Source organism: Bos taurus, chromosome 8 (assembly GCF_002263795.3).
Source record: "Bos taurus isolate L1 Dominette 01449 registration number 42190680 breed Hereford chromosome 8, ARS-UCD2.0, whole genome shotgun sequence".
Classification (NCBI taxonomy): domain Eukaryota; kingdom Metazoa; phylum Chordata; class Mammalia; order Artiodactyla; family Bovidae; genus Bos; species Bos taurus.
Genome location: NC_037335.1, coordinates 83,886,095 through 83,908,904, shown reverse-complemented (window position 1 = coordinate 83,908,904; position 22,810 = coordinate 83,886,095). Strand labels below are relative to the sequence as shown.

General features: G+C 37.6%; 1 protein-coding gene across 2 annotated transcripts in view; it reads left to right on the top strand.

Annotated features, from left to right (window-relative positions):
* IARS1 (isoleucyl-tRNA synthetase 1) overlaps positions 1 to 22,810 on the top strand; it is an 81,194-nt gene that overhangs the window by 9,680 nt on the left and 48,704 nt on the right. For both annotated transcript variants that reach the window (XM_005210426.5, NM_001101069.2), the window contains 6 exon segments: positions 1,844 to 1,926; positions 4,669 to 4,786; positions 11,372 to 11,519; positions 17,990 to 18,077; positions 18,339 to 18,399; positions 21,490 to 21,585. In XM_005210426.5, the coding sequence (XP_005210483.1) occupies positions 1,844 to 1,926; positions 4,669 to 4,786; positions 11,372 to 11,519; positions 17,990 to 18,077; positions 18,339 to 18,399; positions 21,490 to 21,585 (594 nt within the window).

Sequence of the window (22,810 nt, the reverse complement as noted above, 5' to 3'; positions counted from 1 at the left end):
TCTGGCAGAGCTCTTATCTTCTCTTAATTCTGATGGGCTTAGAAACAAAGGTCTTCAACTTACCCTTTCCTCCCTGCCTCTCGGATTGTTGTACAACTGTACAGATACCTGTATGGGCTTCCCTGGTGGCTCAGAGGTTAAAGCATCTGCCTGGAATGCGGGAGACCCGGGTTTGATCCCTGGGTCGGGAAGATCCCCTGGAGAAGGAAATGGCAACCCACTCCAGTATTCTTGCCTGGAGAATCCCATGGAGGGAGGAGCCTGGTAGGCTGCAGTCCATGGGGTCGCAAAGAGTCGGACATGACTGAGAAACTTCACTTCACAGATACCTGTACAATTCAAAAACATGTCTGGCTTTTATTTTTTTCCGTCTTCATGATCTTACCACTTTTTCAAATTTGCTGTTCCTGCCAGTGGTATCAGTCTTCCAGACTTCAAATTTTAGTCATCATGACCTGTTCAAATGTCAAATTCAAGCAAACTTTTCTTAATATCTCTTATCTGCTAAGTCACTTCAGTCATGTCTGACTCTGTGCGACCCCATAGACAGCAGCCCACTAGGCTCCTCTGTCCCTGGGATTCTCCAGGCAAGAATACTGGAGTGGGTTGCCATTTCCTTCTCCATTGCGTGAAAGTGAAAAGTGAAAGTGAAGTCACTCAGTCGTGCCCGACTCTTAGTGACCCCATGGACTGCGGCCTACCAAGCTCCTCCATCCATGGGATTTTCCAGGCAAGAGTACTGGAGTGGGTTGCCATTGCCTTCTCCAGTCTCTTATCTAGACATTTCTTTTCATTCGTACAGCCTAGTCTTTCAGCCACCATGGTCTTCATTTCTATAACAATCTAATAATTGGTCTCTTGCTCATGTTCTTTCCACTTAGCTTGCCAAGTTATTTCTCTCAAGACTATTTATTGTGCTCTTTCTGCTCAAAACTTATTTTTATTGTTTAATGAAATTTGATTTCACCAACCTAAAAATCAAAGCTCCTTAATTTTCTCCTAACCTAACTTTTCTGAATCTACGTTTATTGCCTGGTCACTAATAGGGGAAAGTCCTGATGATTATAATATACATGTGGGCTTTTTTCCCCCCCAAAAAATAGTATAAAGAGCCTCTGTACCAATCACCCACTTCCCAAAAGCTAACCTTTAATGACTATGGTATAATTATCAAAATCAGGAAATTAACATTGATACAATATTATACACCTATTCAGATTTAACCAGTGTCCACTAATTCTTATTTCTGATGCAAGATCCAGTCTAGGAATACAGATTTCATTTAGTTGTCATATCTCTGCAGTCTCTTTCAATCTGGGACATTCCTTCAGTCTTTTGTCTTCCTGACCCTGTGACTTTTAAAGAATACAGAAATTCCCTCAATGTCTGGTATTTCCTCATGATTCAGTTTGGGTTATACTTTTTTGGCAAAAATGCCTAAGAAGTAACATGAAGCCCTCTTAGTCTGTCATACCAGAAGGCACACAGTGCTGATATGTCTCGTTGGCATTGTTAATGTTGTTCACTAAGGTGATTCTGTGAAGTTTCTCCACTGTCAGGTTTCGGGTTTTCCTTTGTAGTTAGTAAGTACACTGTTTCTTATCACACTGTGACTCATTAATTTTAGCAACCATTGATGATTCATGCCAGCAACGGTTAGATCTGCAGTGTTGGACATTTGGTAGCTTTGATAGACTTTTATGAGTTGTTTACAATATAGATTTACTTGAACTATTGATTGTTCTTCCAAAATCATCATATATAATGAAAATTGCTATGTAATAACATGTCATTGTCTAAAAACTCTAATATTCCTATTTTTTTAATATTCACATGTCTTAAGTCTACTATTACCAGACTTGGCCGATGGATTGACTTTGACAATGACTACAAAACTCTGTATCCACAATTCATGGAATCTGTTTGGTAAGTTTATTTGATGGTATAACTATAATGACTGTTCTATTATATTAGTTAGTAGAGAGATGCTCTAGTATGAATCAGCTTTTTTCATAGTTACCTGAAATCTTTAGGAATTGATTTGTTTTTTCCTTCGTTTTTAAAGACTTAATTTTGCTATGAACCTAAAAATGCTCTAAAAAGAAGAAAAAAGAGGAAGATACAGAGATTTCCCACATGCTTTGTGCCTCCACACATACAGAGCCTCCTCTATTATTAACATCCCCCGCCAGAGTGGTACATTTGTTACAATTCATGAACCTGTATTGAGGGATCATAATCAACTGAAGTCCAGAGTTTCCATTAGGGTTCCCTCTTGTACATTCTTTGGATTTGGACAGATAATGTGATGACATACTTTCCATAATTCTGCTATCATACAGAGTATTTATATTGCCTGAAATTCTACAGTACTATTCATTCCTTCCACTCCAAAATTTATTTTTAAATTCAGTATATTTTAGATTCTAAGAAGGTATTAATGATACTTGAATTTTTGATGTGTACTTGAATTTTTTACTGAGAGAAATTATATATGCAGTCACTGTTTCCTAACAGATTCAAAATTAATTTTGCTTCCTTTAACTGTAAATAAGAATTGTTGCAATGCCAGTTTTGATAGGTAATTTAACTTGAGCTTCCTACAGTAGTCTGAGAATCATTACATATCATTAATTGGCAAACAATTATTATGGCTACAAAATGCCCTGTGTACATAACTCAGACCTTGAGGAAGTCCTGCTTTTGTTAAGTTATGTATAATTACAGGTGAGTTGCAAAGATCTTTTGTAGGATTCTTTTTTTTTTTTTTGGCCCTACACTGAAGTGCTTGTGCTTCTTACTGTCTCCTGTCTCCCTGATTACATCTCTATTAGTCAAGATCTGTTGCACATGCTTGGCACATGTCCTTTGAGGAGCTAGATATCTAGGGCAGTTCTCAGACCCTCTGACTCTAATGTACCCCTGTGAGTGCATCTCCAGACCCATGTATCCAAGGGTAGAAGTTGATTAAATTCTCTGACAAGGCAGGAACTTTGGACAGGAACTTTCTTCCTATTTCGCTGACAAGCTGGAGTTCTCATGACTAGTGCATTGTAAAAAAGCAGGGTTTCTGTTAAATATCTGAAAAAGAAGGTATTCTTTATGCTCTAGATCAGCATTTAAGTATTTAGCACTTAAATGTGGTTGGTATGACTGAGAATGAGTTTCTAATTTTAGTAAATTTAAATGAGCACGTGTGGCTAGTGCTACCACAGTAGACAGTGCAGCTTTACATCGTACTTCTTTATTTACATTCAAACATATTTCAGTCAGGGGAAAACCATTCAAAGCCTCTCAGCATTAGAATGTTAGTTATTCCTGAGGAACATGTTGGCATATAAATAAGGCACATAAACCTAGCGTGAATATAAAAATAATAGTAGGTGATACATTTAAAATGATAATGATGATAATTTGGATTGAGTTGGTACTTTTGAGTATATATAAAGTACGTCCATATCCCTTTTCCCAGATGATTCAGAAAGTCCTGTGAATTGGGGTCAGACCCTGTTGGAGGTAAAGGCAAGTGACTGTGATTTCTCTGAGATCACTCAGCGAGTTATATGGCTCTTAGGCTTGAATCTGGGTCTTAATGATATCAAATCTGACAGTTCCTCTGGGATCCTGTGAATGTACTTGAATCAGAGTATATCATTTAAAGTTTAAACTTGGGATATTTGTTACAAGACACCAGGCTTTCAGACTTTATTCAAAGTCAAGGAAATTTGATTACCATGAAAATCTGTGCACAGTTTTTTCACAAAAATGTATTTTAGCATATGGGAGAGAATTTAATTCATTTATTGTTCCAAGTACTTAGGACTCAAACTACAAAAATGAGTTAAATAAAGGCAGAATTAAGTAAGGATTCCCACCAAATGCATTCTTGTATCTGTCTGGGAAAGGTGACTGGTTACCACAGGAGAACCTGGGATGACTGTTTTGCAGTGTCTTGGTGTATTTAGCATAAAGCAACATGCTTCAGTGTTTAATAAACATTCTTGACTGACTATAGGAGAGAGATCTGATCCTAATCCCAATTATTTCTACTTTAGCCTTTGTAAAACTGTCCATTATAGTGAAATTTAAACAATACACCAGAAGAGTATGAAGAAAAACAAAAAACCTAAAATCCCAACTGTAAGTTAATACATTGATGGAAACCTATTTTTTTTAGCATCTCTAAAAATATAAATATGTATACATATTTATACATATTTACAGTTTTACATAATTGGTACCTCATTGTACAATATGGTGTCAATTGCTTTTCTCAGTCAACATCAAGTCATGAGCATCTTTCTGTGTCAGCAGATACTAGCACTTTTAATGTCTACATTGTTTTTATTTAGTCGCTAAGTGGTGTCTGACTCTTTGCGACCCCATGGATTGTAGCCTGCCAGGCTCCTATGTCCATGGGATTCGCCAGGCAAGAATACAGTAGTGGATTATTGTTTCCCTCTCCAGGTTTAATGTCTACATAATATCTCATTATACTAATCTGTTATAATTTACCAGCTATTCACTGGTTGAGAGACATTGTGTTTCTATGTCTTTGCCTGTCAGATACTCTGCAAACGGAAACTAGACTGGCATAAATGTTTGTATTTGGGAAAACAGGATTTTGGTGATGTAATTTTTGAAAAATTCTTTCTCTTTACTTGCCAGGTGGATCTTCAAACAACTCTATGATAAAGGCCTTGTTTATAGAGGTGTGAAAGTCATGCCCTTCTCCACTGCATGCAATACTCCACTCTCCAACTTTGAATCTCACCAGAATTACAAGGTATGTGAGATGGCATTGGACATTAAGTTATGGAATCAGAAGTTAAATGGTTGTATGATCATGGTAACTTAGTCCCGGTGTGGAACGTTAAGCCTGGGGAGTAATATAAATGATGTATCTTAATGTGATGTGTGCACGTGTGCTCTTAGTTTTGTCTGACTCTTTGCGACCTCATGGACTGTGGCCTGCCAGGCTCCTCTGTTCATGGAATTTTCCAGGCAAAAATATTGGACTGGGTTTCCATTTCCTTCTCCAGGGGATCTTCCCACTTAGGGATCAAACCCATGTCTCTTGCTTCTCCTGTGTTGGCAGGCAGTTTTTTATGAACTGAGCCACTGGGGAAGCCCTCGGCTGGTCTTAATAGATAGATTTTGATTGATAGATTTTGCTTATTTTAACCATATTTTTATGCCTCTCTTTGTTTAAGAAGTCCAGCTGTGCTCTATTTTTCTCAAGTTACTTGTTTCATAAGGCTTATTGCTTAGGATTATTTTATGCCTCGTCTAAGACCTTGTAATATCATTTATTTGTCAAAAGTATTTGGAAGAAAATCTGATTTGCAATTAGTGGTGTGTTATGATCTTTTCTTTGATGAATGAAATAACTTGCTGTCTTTGGTATAAGAATTTAAACATGTCTTATATTTACACAGTATACTTTGTTCAGTCATTCAGTTGTGTCCAACTCTTGGCGACACCAAGGACTACAGCATGCCAGGCTTCCCTGTCCTTCACCATTTCCCAGAGCTTGCTCAAACTCATGTCCATTGAGTCAGTGATGCCATCCAGCCATCTTGTTCTCTGTTGTCCCCTGCTTCTCCTACCTTCAATCTTTCCCAGCATCAGGGTCTTTTCTGCTGAGTCAGCTCTTTGCATCAGGTGGCCAAAGTATTGGAGCTTCAGCATCAGTCCTTCAAAAGAATATTCAGGATTGATTTCCTTTAGGATTGACTGGTTTGATCTCCTTGCAGTCCAGGGGACTCAGTGTACTGCTTTACCTTATCCAGAGAGATAGTAAAGACTGTAAGTCTTTAGAAATAAGAGGTATCTGTTCTCATGTGTTTGTATTCAAGTGGTGGTTTTATTTCTGATATTATTTAACCCTCTGTTTTTAAAGGACTTCGATTTGTTCAGAATTCTTATTTCATGGCTAGGTTTGGAAATTATTAAAACTTGCATTTCGGATGCATTTTCCATCTTAGAGAATGCTTTCAACATCTCATTAGATTGTTCTTAGGGACTCCTGTTATTGTATTTTTTTAATAAAATATATTAAGACATAAAAATGTAGAGATTAATATAATAACTGTTGAGTACCAAAGGCTTAAAACTTTGTCAGATCTGATTATATTGCTGTATTTTCTTCCTTCTTAAAAACATTTTAACGTGAAGAATTTCAAGCATGCACAAAACTAGACAGTAATTAGCTAACTCTCCTGTGCCTATCATGTATCCCCAACAGTCTCTATAGCCAGTCCTGCCCCATCTGCACTACAGTTATTTCTCCCAGATGCTTTTTCAAAAGCAAATAATAGACATGTCATTTTATTGATAAGTAATCCATTATGTACCTTACTATTGTCACACCTTAAAAAGTCATCATCAATCATTTTTAATATTCTTAGTGTTAAATATTCTGTAATTGTTCAACTGCTGGATATCATCAGTGTTCACATTTCTGTTTGTCTCTAAATAGCATCTTTTTCCCCTAAGGTTATTTCTAGTTGTTTGTTTTTAATCCAGACCTAAGGAAAGTTCATACCCAGTAATAGTTGTCTCTTAGATCTTTTTTAATGTGTAGGTCTCCATTTCTGTTTTTGTGTTCTTCTTTTGCTTCCCTCGTCCCCGCCCACCCCCCACCTTTGCAAATCATTGTTTGGGTAACAGGTTTTGCTTTGTTGAGTTTCCCATGATCTGAATTTTAATGATCACTACTTCATAATCTGATTTAACATTTTCTCTGTCCTCTGAATTTTATAGATATAAGTACTTTGTTTCTCTGTTTGTTTTTTCTTTGACCGTATATAATAGAGGTCGGTATTTGTTTTTATTTGGACATGCACAGATCTTAAGCATACCAAGTAATGGATTGCACTGGGGAATTCCTTGGTGATCCGGTGGTTAGGACTCTGAGCTTTCACTTCGGAGGGTACAGGTTTTGTCCCTGGTCTTGCAACTAAGATCCTGCCAACCCTGTGCCATGGCCAAAAGAATTAAAAATAAAATGGGTTTCACTAAAAGCATCTATTTTTTTCAAATACATCAAATATCACAGATAACAGTTGATTAGTTTTGTCTGGTTCTGTACTTTGAAGAAATGGGAAGATATACTATGTATTCTTTTCTTTCTGGCTTTTCTCACTCAGCATTGCTTGTGATAGTCATCCATGTTTTGTAGAGTTATGGATCTTTTGTTCTAATTACTGTGTAGGTAAATATACCACAGTTTGTTTATTTATACCACCTTTCTCTTTTCCATTTCTTTCTTTACATCCTGATAGGTAACCACTATGCTCAATTTGAGGTTTCTTAATTATGCATATTTTTATATTTTTACTATGTACATAAGTATTCATTAACAGTATATACTGTTTTTTATATATGTTTCTTAGTATCATCCATTATTCTTATTCTGAACCTTGCCTTCTACAAAAACATTATGTTTTAAAATTCCTTCTCATTTATACATGTAGCTTTAAGTTTAATTTTAACTGCTGTTTAGCAGTGGATGAGATGGTTGGATAGCATCACTGACTCAGTGGCCGTGAACTTGGGCAAACTGTAATAGATAGAGGGGGCAGGGAGGCCTGACGGGCTGCAGTCCGTGGGGTCACGAAGAGTCAGACACAAGTTATCGAATGAGCAACAACATAGCAGTGACCCCCAGCCTTTTGGGAGCCAGGGACTGATTCTGTGGAAGACGGTTTTTCCACAGACCAAGTGAGGGGATGGTTTGGGGATGATGCAAGCACATTACATTAATTGTACACATTATTTCTGTTATTATTATATCACCTTTAGTTTTTAGCTTATTTAACTTATATGCAGAGTACATCATGCAAAATGCCGGGCTGGATGACCTACAAACTGGAGTCAAGATTGCCAGGGGAAATACCAATAACCTCAGATATGCAGATGACACCACCCTTATGGCAGAAAGTGAAGAAGAACTAAAGAGCCTTTTGATGAAAGTGAGAGAGAAGAGTGAAAAAGTTGGCTTAAAACTCAGCATTCAAAAAACTAAGATCATGGCATCCAGTCCTATTACTTTATGGCAAATAATTGGAGAAACAATGGGAACAGTGGCTAACTTTATTTTTCTGGGCTCCAGAATCACTGCAGATGGTGACTGCAGCCAAGAAATTAAAAGATGCTTGCTCCTTGGAAGAAAAGCTATGGCCAACCTAGATAGCATATTAAAAAGCAGAGATGTTACTTTACCAACAAAGGTCTGTCTAGTCAAAGCTATGGTTTTTCCAGTAGTCATGTATGGATGTGAGAGTTGGACCATTAAGAAAGCTGAGTGCTGAAGAATGCTTTTGAACTGTGATGTTGAAGTCTCTTGAGAGTCCCTTGGACTGCAAGGAGATCAAACCAGTCCATCCTAAAGGAAATCAATCCTGAATATTCATTGGAAGGACTGATGCTGAAGCTCAACCTCCAGTACTTTGGCCACCTGGTGCAAAGAACTGACTCATTTGAAAAGACCCTGATGCTGGGAAAGATTGAAGACAGGAGAAGGGGATGACAGAGGATGAGATGGTTGGATGGCATCACCGACATAATAGACATGAGTTTGAGTAGGCTCCGGTAGTTGGTGATGGATGGGGAAGGCTGGTATGCTGCAGTCCATGGGGTCACAGAGAGTTGGATCTGACTGAGCAACTGAACTGAACTGAACTGATTACATCACCTCCACCTCAGACCATCAGGGATTAGATCCCAGAGGTTTGGGACCCCTGCTGCATGTGTGTGTGTTCATTCGTTTCCAACTCTGTGACTCCATGGGTTGTAGCGCAGCAGGCTCCTTCGTCTGGAATTTTCCAGGTGAGAATACTGGAGTAGTTTGCCATTTCCTCCTCCAGCGAATCTTATGAACCCAGGAATTGGACCCAGGGATCAAACCCCCATCTCTTACAGCTCCTGGATCTTTTCATATAATAAATAGGTTACAATTTATCTGTTAATTCTTTCAATAGATACTTGAATTGTTCAGAGGGCTCCAGTTTTTTGGTTTTTTTTTTCTTCAAATGGTAACAGTGTTGTTCCAAACATTTTGTAATACAAATCCTTGTGTACTATGCTGCAGTTTTCTTTGGTAACTAAATTTTTACATGTTAGTTTCCTATAGTAGTTTGGTCCTAGAGTTTTCAAAGTTTATACTCATCTATATAGTAAATAGATATATTTTCTTACTGGGAAAGAGCAAGCTGTAGGGAAGTAAATTGAGTTAACGAAGAAAATCCTTCCAGACTTTTCCAAAAGATAATTGAGCATACACACCCAAACTAAATGATGGTATATAAAAATACTTGCTTTTTATATTGTCTTAATTTTTAGTTTCTAGAAGTCTGGTTGATGTGTTTATTTATGAAGCTTATGCTCATTGTGGAAAATTTAGAAGCCATAGAAGATATTAAGAAGAAGGAGAAAATTATAATCCCAGTACCCAAAGGAAATCACTATTAATGTTTTATTTTAGGTTTCCCTTTAGTGGCTTTTTTTATTTTTTAAGTTTTTTATGTTCATTACTATATATATATTAGAATTAATATAGTACCTATTTCCTGACTTAATAAGACAGCATTTTTTTTGCTCTTCCATTTCCTTGCTCTATTCCATATACTTGTACAAAATGAATGTATATTTGAAGCCAACACCCTGATAAAGTTCAAAAGGAGCCTTATCAATTAATCTATCAAGAGCTCTCCCTTCTCATGGTCCTTTCAGTTTAGTATGTATCACCCTACTCCTTTATAGTTACTGCTGTCCTCATTCCAGCCTCATTGTTCAGTGATTCTCTACTAAGTATAAATACAATAGTACAGTTTGTTCTTTTTTGTCTGTCTGACTTGTCTTGCTCAAGATTGTGTTTCTGGAAGTCATCCATGTTGTATGTAGTTGTAGATCATTTTACATACTGCCAAGTATTTAACTTATCTATTCTAATGGTTGGAGAAGGCAATGGCGCCCCACTCCAGTACTCTTGCCTGGAAAATCCCATGGACGGAGGAGCCTGGTAGGCTGCAGTCCATGGGGTCGCTAAGAGTCGGATACGACGGAGCGACTTCACTTTCACTTTTCACTTTCATGCATTGGAGAAGGAAATGGTAACCCACTCCAGTGTTCTTGCCTGGAGAATCCCAGGGACGGGGGAGCCTGGTGGGCTGCCGTCTGTGGGGTCGCACAGAGTCGGACACGACTGAAGTGACTTAGCAGCAGCAGCTTAGCATTCTAATGGTTAAATGTATGTATTTATTTGGCTGTGTCAGATCTTAGTTGTGGCGTGTGAGATCTTTTTTTGAGGCTCATAGACTACCTAGTTGTGGCACATGGGCTTCAGTAGCTGCCAAGTGGGCTCAGTTGTTCCACGACATGTCGGATCTTAGTTCCTGACCAGTGATTGAACGTGCTTCCCTGGCATTGCACGACAGAGTCTTAGCCACTGGACCACCAGAGAAGTCCCTATCCCTTCTAATGTTGATTGCCATTTGGGTAATATCTAGTTATTGGCTGTTAATGAATATTCTAGAACTTGAGTTTTGGGGAGTATATATAGACATTTCTGTTGCTTACATTCCCAGGTGTGGAATTATTGTGTATAAGATATACTTACATTTAGCTCTAGTACTAGAGTTGGCAAACTATGTAAAGGGCCAGATAGTACTTATTTTAGACTTCGTAAGCCACATGGTCTGTCAGTCCTGTCAAAACCATTCTTAGCTCTTGGGCTGTACAAAAAACTGGTAATGGCCAGATTTGACTCAAGGACCATGCTTCATTGTCTCTCACTTTTAAAGACTTTTCCAAAGGGGTTATACTGATTTATACCTCCACTAGACTGCTATGATTACACTGCATCCTTGCCAACATTTAGTATTTTCTTTTTTTTTTTTTGCTCTGGTCATGCTCTAATTGTGTACTAAGGATTATTTTTGACATAATTCAGATTTCCTGAAAAGTTGAAAACACAATTCTCATATACCCTTCAGTGAAATTTTTATTAATATATTTTTGAATAAATTATAGCTGTTTTCCAAAATAGTTATTTTATTGACCTAACTCTTTATGGACTTTATAAAATAGATCATTGTAATAGTGAAATCTCCATTAGGTATCCCTCTTGATAAATTTTAAATATTTTAATTGTGACTACTAAGGTAATTATTAAAGCATTTCTTTATATAAAAATGTATTTGGAATTTCTTGCTTTGTATTTCCTTCTTACAAATATGGCAGATTTTTTTTTAAAAGCTCAGCTTATTCTGAAAATCAAATTATTGTATTCTTTAGGATCAGTTCCTTTTTCTTGCAAGTTTGCTATTACGAATTTTATAAAAGAATATTTTATCTCATTTGATTTCAGGATGTTCAAGATCCTTCAATATTTGTAACTTTCCCTTTGGAGGAAGATGAAAATATTTCTTTGGTTGCCTGGACAACTACTCCCTGGACTCTTCCTAGTAACCTTGCCCTGTGTGTTAATCCCGACTTGCAATATGTGAAGATTAAAGGTAAGTGTGAGCCTCGTTCTTTATGATTGATATGAATAAAATAATTTTAATGAATGAAAGCTGACATTTCCTTCCTTTTTTATTTTTTTAACTTTTTGAATTAAAGTATAGTTGACACACATTGTGTTAGTTTCAGGCTTCCCAGGTTGCACTAGTGGTAAGGAACACCCTTGCCAGGTAAAGAACCTGCCTGCCAGTGCACAAGAGGCAAGAGACTTGGGTTTGATCCTTAGGTCAGGAAGATTCCCTGGAGGAGGAAATGACAACCCACTCCAGTATTCTTGCGTGGAGAATCCTATGGACAGAGGAGCCTGGCAGGCTACTGTCATAGGGTTGCAAAGATTAGGACACAACTGAAACAACGTAGCACATATTAGTTTCAGGTTTACCGCAAAGTAATTAGATGTTTGTATACATTGGGTAATAAACATCACAGTAAGTCTAGTTAACATCTGTAATACTTACAGAATTGTTTTCTTGTGGTGAGACCTTTTAAGATCTGCTCTCTCAGTAATTTTCAAGTATGCAATATAGTATTATTAACTATGGTTTCCATGCTATAAATTTTATCCCCATGCCTTATTTTATAATTGGAAGTTTATACCTTTTGACTTCCTTTACTCATTTTGTCACCCCCTCTTCCTCATATTCTGCCTCTGATAACCACCAGTCTGTTATCTGTATGCATGAGGTATATTTTTTTTGTTTTGATTTTGTTTTTATTCTACATAAAAGTGAGATGATGTGTCTTTTTTTTACTTCTTTCACTTAAGATCTATCCATGATGTTTTAAACAGCAAAATTTCATTCTTTCTTATAGCCAAATAGCTTTTCATTGTATATATATATACCAGATTTTCTTCATCCATCCATCCACTGATGGACACAAGTTGTTTCTAAGACTTGGCTCTTGTAAATAATGCTACAATGAACATGGGTTGCAGATATCTTTCAAGTTAGTGTTTTCATTTTCTTTGTGTAAATACCCAAAAGTAGAATGACTGGATCATACGTGTTTTTAACTTTGTTGAGTAACTGCCATACTGTTTTCCATAGTGGCTACATCAATTTACATTCCCATCAGCAGTGTACAAAGGTTCTATCTTCTCCATATCCTTGCCGACACTTGTCTCTTGTGAATACAGCCATTCCATCAGGTATGAGGTGATACCTTATTAGGGTTTTGATTTGTGTATCCATGATGACTAGTGATATTGAGCATCTTTTCATGTACCTGTTGGATATCTGTATGTCTTCTTTGGAAAAATATCTATTCAGATCTTCTACCCATTTATTTATTCATTTGCGGTTGCACTGTGTGAGTTCTTTTTATAATTTTGATGTTAGCCCCTTATCAGATATTTGATATACAGATATTTTCTTGCATGGTTGCCTTTTCATTTTGTTGATTACATTTGCTATGCAGAAGCTTTAGTGTGATGTAGTCCCACTTTTTTTTTTTGCTTCTGATTTCTTTTGTTGTCAGGTCAAAAACAAACAAAAACATTGCCAAGACCAACATCAGGGAGTTTATCAAATATGTTTTGTGGGGATTTTTTTTTCCCCCACATTGAGCAGCGTGTGAAACTTCCCCAACTAGGAGCAGTGATCAGACTCATGCCCCCTGCAGTGAAAGTGCAGAGTCTTAGCCACTGGACCACCAGGGAAGTCCAGTCAGCTATGTTTTCATGAAGGAATCTTAGGGTTTCAGGTCTTATGTCCAAGTCTTTAATTCATTTGTGTTAATTTCTGTACATGGCATGAGAGAGTGATCTAGTTCTCCCAACACTATTTATTGAAGAGACTCTCCTTTCTCTATTGTATATTTTTGGCTCCTTTGTTGTATATGAATTGTCTATATATATGTGAGTTTATTTCTGGACTCTGTTTTGTTCCATACTGTTGTGATTACTGGAGCTTTGTAATATAGTTTGAAATAAATAAGTGTTCTGCCTTCAGCTTTGTTCTTCTTTCTCAAGACTGAATGGACTTTTCAGGATCTTTTGTGGGTTGATATAGATTTTAAGAATGTTGACTCTATTTCTGTGAAAAATGCCATTGAAATATTGACAAAAATTGCACTGAATCTAGAATTATTTGAGTAGTATGGACATTTTAACACTGTTAATTCTTCAAGTCCCTGAATACGGAATTCTTTTCCATTTATTTGTGTCTTTAATTTCTTTCATCAGTGTCTTAAACTTTTCAGTGTCTTGGTCTTTCATTTACTCTTAAGCTTGTTCCTAGGTATTTTATTCTTTGTGATACAATTGTAAATGCAGTTATTTTCTCTCTTTATGATAGTTCATTATTGGTGTGTAGAAATGCAGTGAATTTCAGTATGTTGATTTTGTATCCTACAACTTTACTGCATTTGTTTTTTAGTTCTAAGTTTTTGATGGAGTCTTGGATTTTATATATGTACTATCATGTCATCTGAAAATAGTGAGCTTTACCTCTTTGTTTCCAATTTGGATTTCTTTTGTTTTTCCTACTTAACTCTTCTGGCTAGGACTTCAGTACTAAAATAAAAATGTCGAGATTTGGTGTCTTTATCTTGTTGATATTAGAGGAAACACTTTCAGCTTTTTCCCCATAAATATGATGTTAGCTGTGGACTTCTCTTATATGGCCTTTGTTATATTGAGGTATATTTCCTCCAAAAGGCATTTATTAGAGTAATTTCATTTAGCTACAGAGAGAGATTATCAGGATACAGTTGAGGTTTTTTCTTTGTTTGTTTTTTGGCCCTTCCACATGGCTTACAGGATCCCAGACCCAAGGATCAAACCTGGGCCCTGGCAGTGGGAAGCACCGTGTCCTAATCACTGTAATGCCCTGGAATTCCCAAGGATGTTGTTATTAGCAAATAACAAAAAAATCCTAACTCCCGGGGTTTGTGGAAGGCAGGACCTGGATAGGTATTGTTGAGGGCTATGCCCTTATATCAGAGAAGGCAATGGCACCCCACTCCAGTACTCTTGCCTGGAAAATCCCATGGACAGAGGAGCCTGGTAGGCTGCAGTCCACAGGGTTGCGAAGAGTTGGACACAACTGAGTGACTTCACTTTCACTTTTCACTTTCATGCATTGGAGAAGGAAATGGCAACCCACTCCAGTGTTCTTGCCTGGAGAATCCCAGGGATGGGGGAGCCTCGTGGGCTGCTGTCTATGTGGTCGCACAGAGTCGGACACAACTGAAGCGACTTAGCAGCAGCAACAGCATGCCCTTATATCCCATTACCTGAAACAAGATGAGTATTCAATAAATAAATAGACAGTAGATGGGTCACCGGAGAAGGCAATGGCACCCCACTCCAGCACTCTTGCCTGGAAAATCCCATGGACGGAGGAGCCTGGTGGGCTACAGTCCATGGGGTCGCTAGGAGTCAGACACGACTGAGCGACTTCACTTTCACTTTTCACTTTCATGCATTGGAGAAGGAAATGGCAACCCACTCCAGTGTTCTTGCCTGGAGAGTCCCAGGGACGGGGGGAGCCTGGTGGGCTGCCGTCTATGGGGTCGCACAGAGTCGGACACGACTGAAGCAACTTAGCAGCAGCAGCAGCAGCAGATGGGTCACACTAGAAACAGCACACAGTTAATTCATTAAGAAAACTCAGTTGGATACAATATTAGATAACGTCTAAAATTTTTATAGGAAATAACTTGTCATGCCTAAATGTGTTACATTTTAAAAAATATTCTTTGATTTTTAAATAGACATCACTATTAGTAATCAGGGCATGATTTAAAATTATAACTTAATTAACATACTGCATGTTATATAAGAAATAAATGTTTACTAGAATCAGTAAAGTTGTTGGGGCTGGGAGGTAGCATGAACTCTCTGGTCACATGTCTTACAATTTATTGTTTGAGAATCTGTACTTAGGTATATCATAATCACTTTTATGTGCTAATAACCCCAGGGAAATTTGCCTACTAATAAAATTTCTTAGAAACCCAGAAAGCCTCTAAGAAATAATTGTCTAGTGGTGAATACATAGGTATGGTGTTATATACCAAGATATTTTGAAAGGAGAATCTGATAATAAGTTTCAAACAGCACAACAAAGCCAGTTAGCTTCCAGTATATTTCTAAAACTGGAAATAATTTGACTCTTTCTTGGGCAGAGGGACCTTCAAAATGACAGTTTTTTTCATTTGCCGTCAGCTCATGAGGCACCCACTGATTGAGCTTTTTCTCTTTTCCGATTTGCTTCAAATGCTGAATGACCATAGAATGGTCAACCTTGGAATTCTTGGACAGCTTCTCATGTAGTTATAAGAGGATCAGCTTTGATGATTGCTCTCAGTCGGTCATTGTCAACTTCCAATAATTGGCCATTATGCTCCTAATCTTCAAGGCTCTTGTCTCCTTTGCAAAACTTCTTGAACAACCACTGCACTGTACATTCATTAGCAGTTCCTGGGCCAAATTTGTTGTTGAGGTTGTAAGTTGTCTCTGCTGCTTTTTGAACTGCTGCTTGTTGAACTCATTTTGAACTTGAATGAGAAAATCTCTCAAATTTGCTTTTTGTCTAACATCATTTCCCTACTCTAAAATAAATAGAGAATAACAGTACCATACTGTTTTGATTGCTGTAGCTTTATAGTAGAGTCTGAAGTCAGTGAGCCTGATTCCTCCAACTCCGTTTTTTGAGATTGCTTGGTTATTTGAGATCTTTTGTGTTTCCATACAAATCTTAAAATTGTTTGATCTGATAAAATACTGTTAGTAATTTGATAGGGATTGCACTGAATTTGTAGATTACTTTGGGTAGTATATTCATTTTGACCACATTGATCCTTCCAGTCCCAGAATGTGGTATATTTTTCCATCTGTTTGTGTCACCCTTGATGTCTTTCATCAGTCAAATAAGTTTTGGAGTAAAGGTCTTTTACATCCTTAGGTAGATTTATTCCTAGCTTTTTATTCTTTTTGACACAATGGTTAAAAAAGAAAAAAATTACATTTCTTTTTGGAATAAAAACGTTTTTGAAAAACTATTAAGACATAATCAGAAAAACATCCTCAAGTGTTTTTCTGATTAAAAAAGTAACAAGTTGAAATTAACACAAAAAAATTAACATTATACAGAGAGATGAAAAGTAAAAATTTCTTATAATTTTCAGATTATTGTACTTTTACTCACCAGCCCAGGAACCTGAGATTCAACGAAGTAGCATATCATTGCTATTAGGAATCTCCAATATGTGTTTTCTCAACACTGCCAAACAGTTAAATCAATTTAAGCACTAGGTGTCTGGAGAAGAGTCAGATACCACAGTTTAAGAGCTTAGTCCTACAAGATGACCCTCTGCTACTGCACCCACACTTCAGATGTCAGTCATGAGTTCTGGTTGTCACCTAGATTTCTAACCAACCCATGACCTCCTCCTTGGGTCCAAAGAGTAAGTCACAGAACTCAGAGAACATTGTACTCTTGAGATTACCAGTTAAGTATAAAAAGGGATTGTAAAGGATACACTCAAACGGCCAAGTGAAGTACATAGAGAGATCTGGAAGGGTCTCAAGTTTCTCCAGAACTGGGGTGTACTACCTCATAGCATGTTTTGTTATCAACAAAAGACACATTTATGGCTCCCATCACTTAAGAAATTCCAAGAGATTTAAGAGCTCTGCCAGAAAAGATGGCTCAGTAGGTGAAGAATCCACCTGCAGTGAAAGAGATACTGGCAGACATGAGTTTGATCTGTGGGTTCAGAAGATCCCCTAGAGGAGAAAATGGCAACCCATTGCAGTATTCTTGCCTGGAGAAGCCCATGAACAGAAGGGCCTGGTAGGCTACTGTCTTCAGGGTTGCAAAGAGTCTAACACAGCTGAAGTGACTGAGCAGGCACCCATGCCAGAACAGAGACTAAATATATATTTCTTATTATCAGTGAACTAAAATGAACAGGAATGGGAGAATATAATTCAGATGACCGGTTTCAGCAGTTTATGGAGAGCAGGGGGAAGCTAAGGAAAGAAAGAAAAGCTCATAGCCAGAAAGAAATTCATCTTACAAGACAGTTTGATTCACAGTAGCTTGTACTATCAGGGAATAATATTGAGAAAGGAATGGAAAAGGATTGGTAGTCAGAAAACAGATACTTTTACCTTTATTTAGCTATGCCTTAGGAGAAGTTAAGAACCAACAGTTGGTTTCTAATGCTACTGTCAGGAAGGAGCTGCTTCCACCATAGAAGCTACCTGTGGTGTCTACTTCTACTTCTGTAGGCAAGTGCATTTCTGTCTGTATAAGTGTACTGGTGTGACCTCTGGGTCATGGCTGTGGTGTAGTGAACGTGACACCCTTGAAGGCCCTTTGCCTAAGATTCCAGTCACGTCACTCATCTGCCTGTATACAACTTTTCTGGTTGGTGAACCCTGTGTTCTGTTTTTTATTCAGAAAATATCAATGCATGTCATTGAAGTCCACATTTTCCCTTGCTCTCATAGATTCTGTCAGAGGAAAATTACTCATTTTAATGGAAGCCAGATTATCAGCCCTCTATAAATCGGAGAGTGACTATGAGATCCTTGAAAGGTGAATATACAAATCATTGATGTATACATGCGTGCATCTGTGTGGTGTGTGTGTGTGTGTGTCTTTAGTTTTAAAAAGTGAGATACTTTATTGCCCAAGAGCTATATATATTATTCAAGCTTAATCAAATATATTCAAGTCACATGTTCTAGCACTAATGACTTAGAAACAAGGAAATCAGAAAGAAATGGTAATTTGATGTGGCTGCAGCCTCATTTCTTTGATGATTTTAATTGTGAGTTTGCTCCTCTTTTTTTCTAGATTTCCTGGTGCCTCTCTCAGAGGCAAGAAATACCGGCCCCTGTTTGACTATTTTGTAAAGGTAAGCTTAGAGCCCTCTACCACAGGCACTGTCCACAACCTATGTGTTTGATAATTGGAGTGATATTCATGTTGTTGTCTTATTGGTTATATTGTTTATATAAGTGTGCCTGAATCCAAAAAAATTTTTTTTAGGTATTTAAAAAATTAAATTCTGTTCATATTGCCTTCTTGTTTTAATAATTAAAATACTATATAAAATTTTAAGTAGTTTTCTCAAATTATGTATGAAATCAGTTATGTTTGATAAGATTTATATGTGTATATTTTGTATTGCTTATTATCACCCAGGAAAGTCATTGCTATCAGGTAATGTTTGGGATTTGTTTTTATAAATTTAAAATATAATTCAGAATAAAACTGTGTGTCAAAGTAACAGTTCATTTCAAGGAATTTATGAGGTAAGTTCTTTAAGCTCAGACATTTAGTAACTTAATTTTCATCAGAGTCACAGAACTATTTTATGTGGTTTTTCATTTTCTGTCAACAGAATCCACGGCTGTAGTTGTAAACTCCAGCAACAACAAAAGAATGAAAACAATAGGAATTTCCTGTTGATTCTTTAATCTGTTTATTTATGGTTTTCCTTGGTCTTCGTTGCTGCACGGGCTTTCTCTAGTTGCGGTGAGCTGGGCCACTCTCTAGTTTTAGCACCCGGGCCTCTCTTGTTGAGGAGCACAGGCCCTCGGTGTGCAGGCTTCAGTAGTTGCGATTCCTGGTCTCTAGAGCACAGCCTCAGTAGTTGTGGCTTAGTTGCTCTGAGGCATGTGGGATGTTCCTGGACCAGAGATCGAAACCGTGTCTCCTGCATTGGCAGATAGGAGCCACCAGGGGAGACCTCTTGAAGTGGTTCTTATTTATAGGTCTTGGAGCGAAATAATGAGCAACACCGTCAGACCTGGTTTTACACACTGGAAATTATATTCAGCTGGACATGGCATTAGCCAGCAAAAGCTTACATCACAGGCTGGGATAAAATATTTACTACCTCTGTTCTGGTTCAGTGTGGAGATAATAAGAGTTTGACTAATGCAGGTGGCTTTGTCCACAGCAACACCTGTGTCTATACTTCTGTGCACTTGAGTATTTTCCTGTATTTCTTATCTCCTAACTAAACTTCCTCACTGCATGTTGTCGCTAATGGATTGCCAAATGCTTTACCTGGTCTTTCACTAGGCGTTCTCCACTTGACACAGGGCAGTCCCGCTCCCTAACCATGTCTCCTAATGTTGATTTAAACATATCCTTTGCATCCATCAAACTTGTCCTTTCTTTTCCTCTCTCCCTGCCTTTGTTTTTATTGTTTTCCTCCTATTTTTAAAAAACCTTCACCTTTCTTTATTGTCATATCAACTTGACACTCTTCAACAGAAAACTCAGATGCCCTCTGGGAAAAGCATTTTCTGAAACATTTCTTTGATTTCTCCCTCTGAAAAATATCATTACTCCATTCTTCTGTATCTTAACATTTTTTAAAAATATTTGTTTTTATTTGTCTTAAAACTCTTGCACTGTATCAGTGACCTTTCTGAATTGTAGACCCTATTGGGAAGATCCTGTTGAGACCCTAAGGAAAGTTAGGCCCTTTCAGAAAATGTACATGGGCACAATAGATAGGAACTTTGGGTGAAGTCACGAGTCTCTGTGGAATATGCATTCAAGTCATACTGATTTAAGTTTTTTAAGAATAGCACATATGCGTTCAGTTATCTTCATAAAACATAAACATAGAACATTTGGTAAGTTTTAGAATGATGCTGCAAGTTCTTTGACTTACAACAAAAATCATCCGGTGTATATGTAAAATACCCATGTTCTGAAGTTTTAAGTGGGAGCTATGAGAATAGATGCTGTCTGTGAAGTGCAACACTATAGCTCTCCGTGTGAATGCTAACCCAGTTCAGACCCTGCCCCCTAAGATTCAGCAGGGGTAATACCTCAAACTTGACTTCGAGAAATAGGAATGCAATGCAGCATTTCTTTGTCTACAGTTACAAACAGTAGGATCCTTTGTATTCCCTCTTCTTACGTCTGATTCTGAGGATACACATATTATCTCTCCAAGTTTAAACTATTGAAAAGCACCTATCACACCACACCAAAAATGTTTCCAGGTGATTTGGGTTATAGCAATTAAAAATTCAGAGTTATTTTTCAAGTTTAATTTTAAGTGAATGCCAAAGAATTAAAGAGCTGTGATGTGGTTGAATATAAAATTGTGTTTGGAATCCAAAGGCCTTCATCACTGAAGGCCTGGCTTCATCATTACTTACTTGTATAATCTGGACAAACAATTCCATCTTTGTCCAGAGTTTGTTCATCTGTGAAATTGAAATACAACCAGAATATTTTTAAAACATGGGACTGCCAGTGCCTGTTTGACAGTATTATAGGATTCAATGTGAAAATCATTTCTGAAAGTACATTTTACAAAGGCAGAGGGATAAGAAAGCACAGTTTGTTGACTGAAACAAAGGGTATGTGAAAAGAAATACTAAGAGACGAAGGTAGAAAAAGTAGGTCAGTAGTCTTATATGTATAAACCTGACTTTAGTTGTTACCAAAAAAATAAAACTGAAAGCAATTCCCCTCAGTGTTACAGTACTTGGACTACCTGAATCTAGAACTTGTAACTTGGCTCCCATCCTGATTCTTAAAGTTTGCCTTTTATTACTGAAAAACCTGAGCTGACCTGAAAGGAAAAGGAGCAGCAGCAAAGTGTTTTCAGTGATTGGAAATACAGCAGGAAGGGAATTGTTGAGGGAGCACATCTTCTGAGACATTTTAAGATAAACTGCTTACTGGGGCAGGGGTGAGGTTGGAAGAACTGATGAAAAGTTTTGTGACTAAGGAAGAAATTTTTATCTGTAAGTCTTTAGATAACGATTTCATTTATAAATGGTGAACTGTTGTTATTCATGGAAATGATTTGAATTGGCACATTTCTTCCCAATCTGAATTATTCTGTCCATTCTATTTCCAAAAATTAAGTGTTAAAATTTTTTCAGGGTCTTACCAAAAACTATTATTAAATTAATATTATGATATGGTTTTATTTTATTCTTTAAGCCCGATAACCTTTCTTTTCCAGTGTAAAGAGAGTGGTGCTTTTACTGTGCTTGTGGACAACTATGTGAAAGAGGAAGAAGGCACTGGGATTGTACACCAAGCTCCTTACTTTGGTGCTGTGAGTACTATAAATCTTGCAAGTGTACTTATGAGAAGGAAATGTCATTGGCCACTAAGTTGTATGTGTGTGTATGTGTATCACAGAAAGATGTTTCTCACTGTTGTTCAGACTATGGAGATACCTCCCCCAAAAGAGAAAAACCTTGCATCTGAAATTCCTTTCCATCCTGAGCTGGTTCTGAAAATGATAGGCTAAATCCTGAGTGTTGCTAGGCATTTTGTCTTTCTAAAAGGCATGCAATGTTTTCATCCATTCATTATTTAAATATTTGCTATACACTTTGTGCTTTACGTGGAGAAGGAAATGCAATCCACTCCAGTATTCTTACGTGGAGAATTTCATGGACAGAGGAGCCTGGTGAGCTACATACAGTCCACGGGATCACAAAGAGTTGGACACGACTGATTGACTGTCCTTTTGTTTTATGATACGCAGCTGGGAGTTTCGACAAGGACACATTGAGTTATACAGTCACCACAGCCATCAAAATGAAGAAAAGTTCCATCACCTGTGCTGTGTTGTTGACTACATACTATATCATCAGAAGAGAGACTTTGATTTCTTTCTTCAGAGCTATGCAGTGTGATTAACTTAAAATTTTTCCCAGGGTCAGTTCAGTCGCTTAGTCGTGTCCGATTCTTTGCGACCCCATGAACTGCAGCATGCCTGGCCTCCCTGTCCATCACAATCTCCCGGAGTCTACCCAAATCCATGTCCATTGAGTCAGTGATGCCATCCAACCATCTCATCCTCTGTTGTCCCCTTCTCCCACCTTCAATCTTTCCCAGCATCAGGGTCTTTTCCAATGAGTCAGCTCTCCGCATCAAGTGGCCAAAATACTGGAGTTTCAGTTTCAACATCAGTCCTTCCAGTGAACAACCAGGACTGACCTCTTTTAGGATGGACTGGTTGGATCGCCTTTAAGTCCAAGGAACTCTCAAGAGTCTTCTCTAACACCACAGTTCAAAAGCATCAATTCTTCTGCACTCAGCTTTCTTTATAGTCCAACTCTCACATCCATACATGACCAGTAGAAAAACCATAGCCTTGACTAGATGGATCTTGTTGACAAAGTAATGTCTCTGCTTTTTAATAGGCTGTCTAGGTTGGTCATAACTTTCCTTCCAAGGAGTAAGCATCTTTTAATTTCATGGCTGCAGTCACCATCTGCAGTGTTTTTGGAGCCCAAAAAAATAAAGTCTGACACTGTTTCCACTGTTTT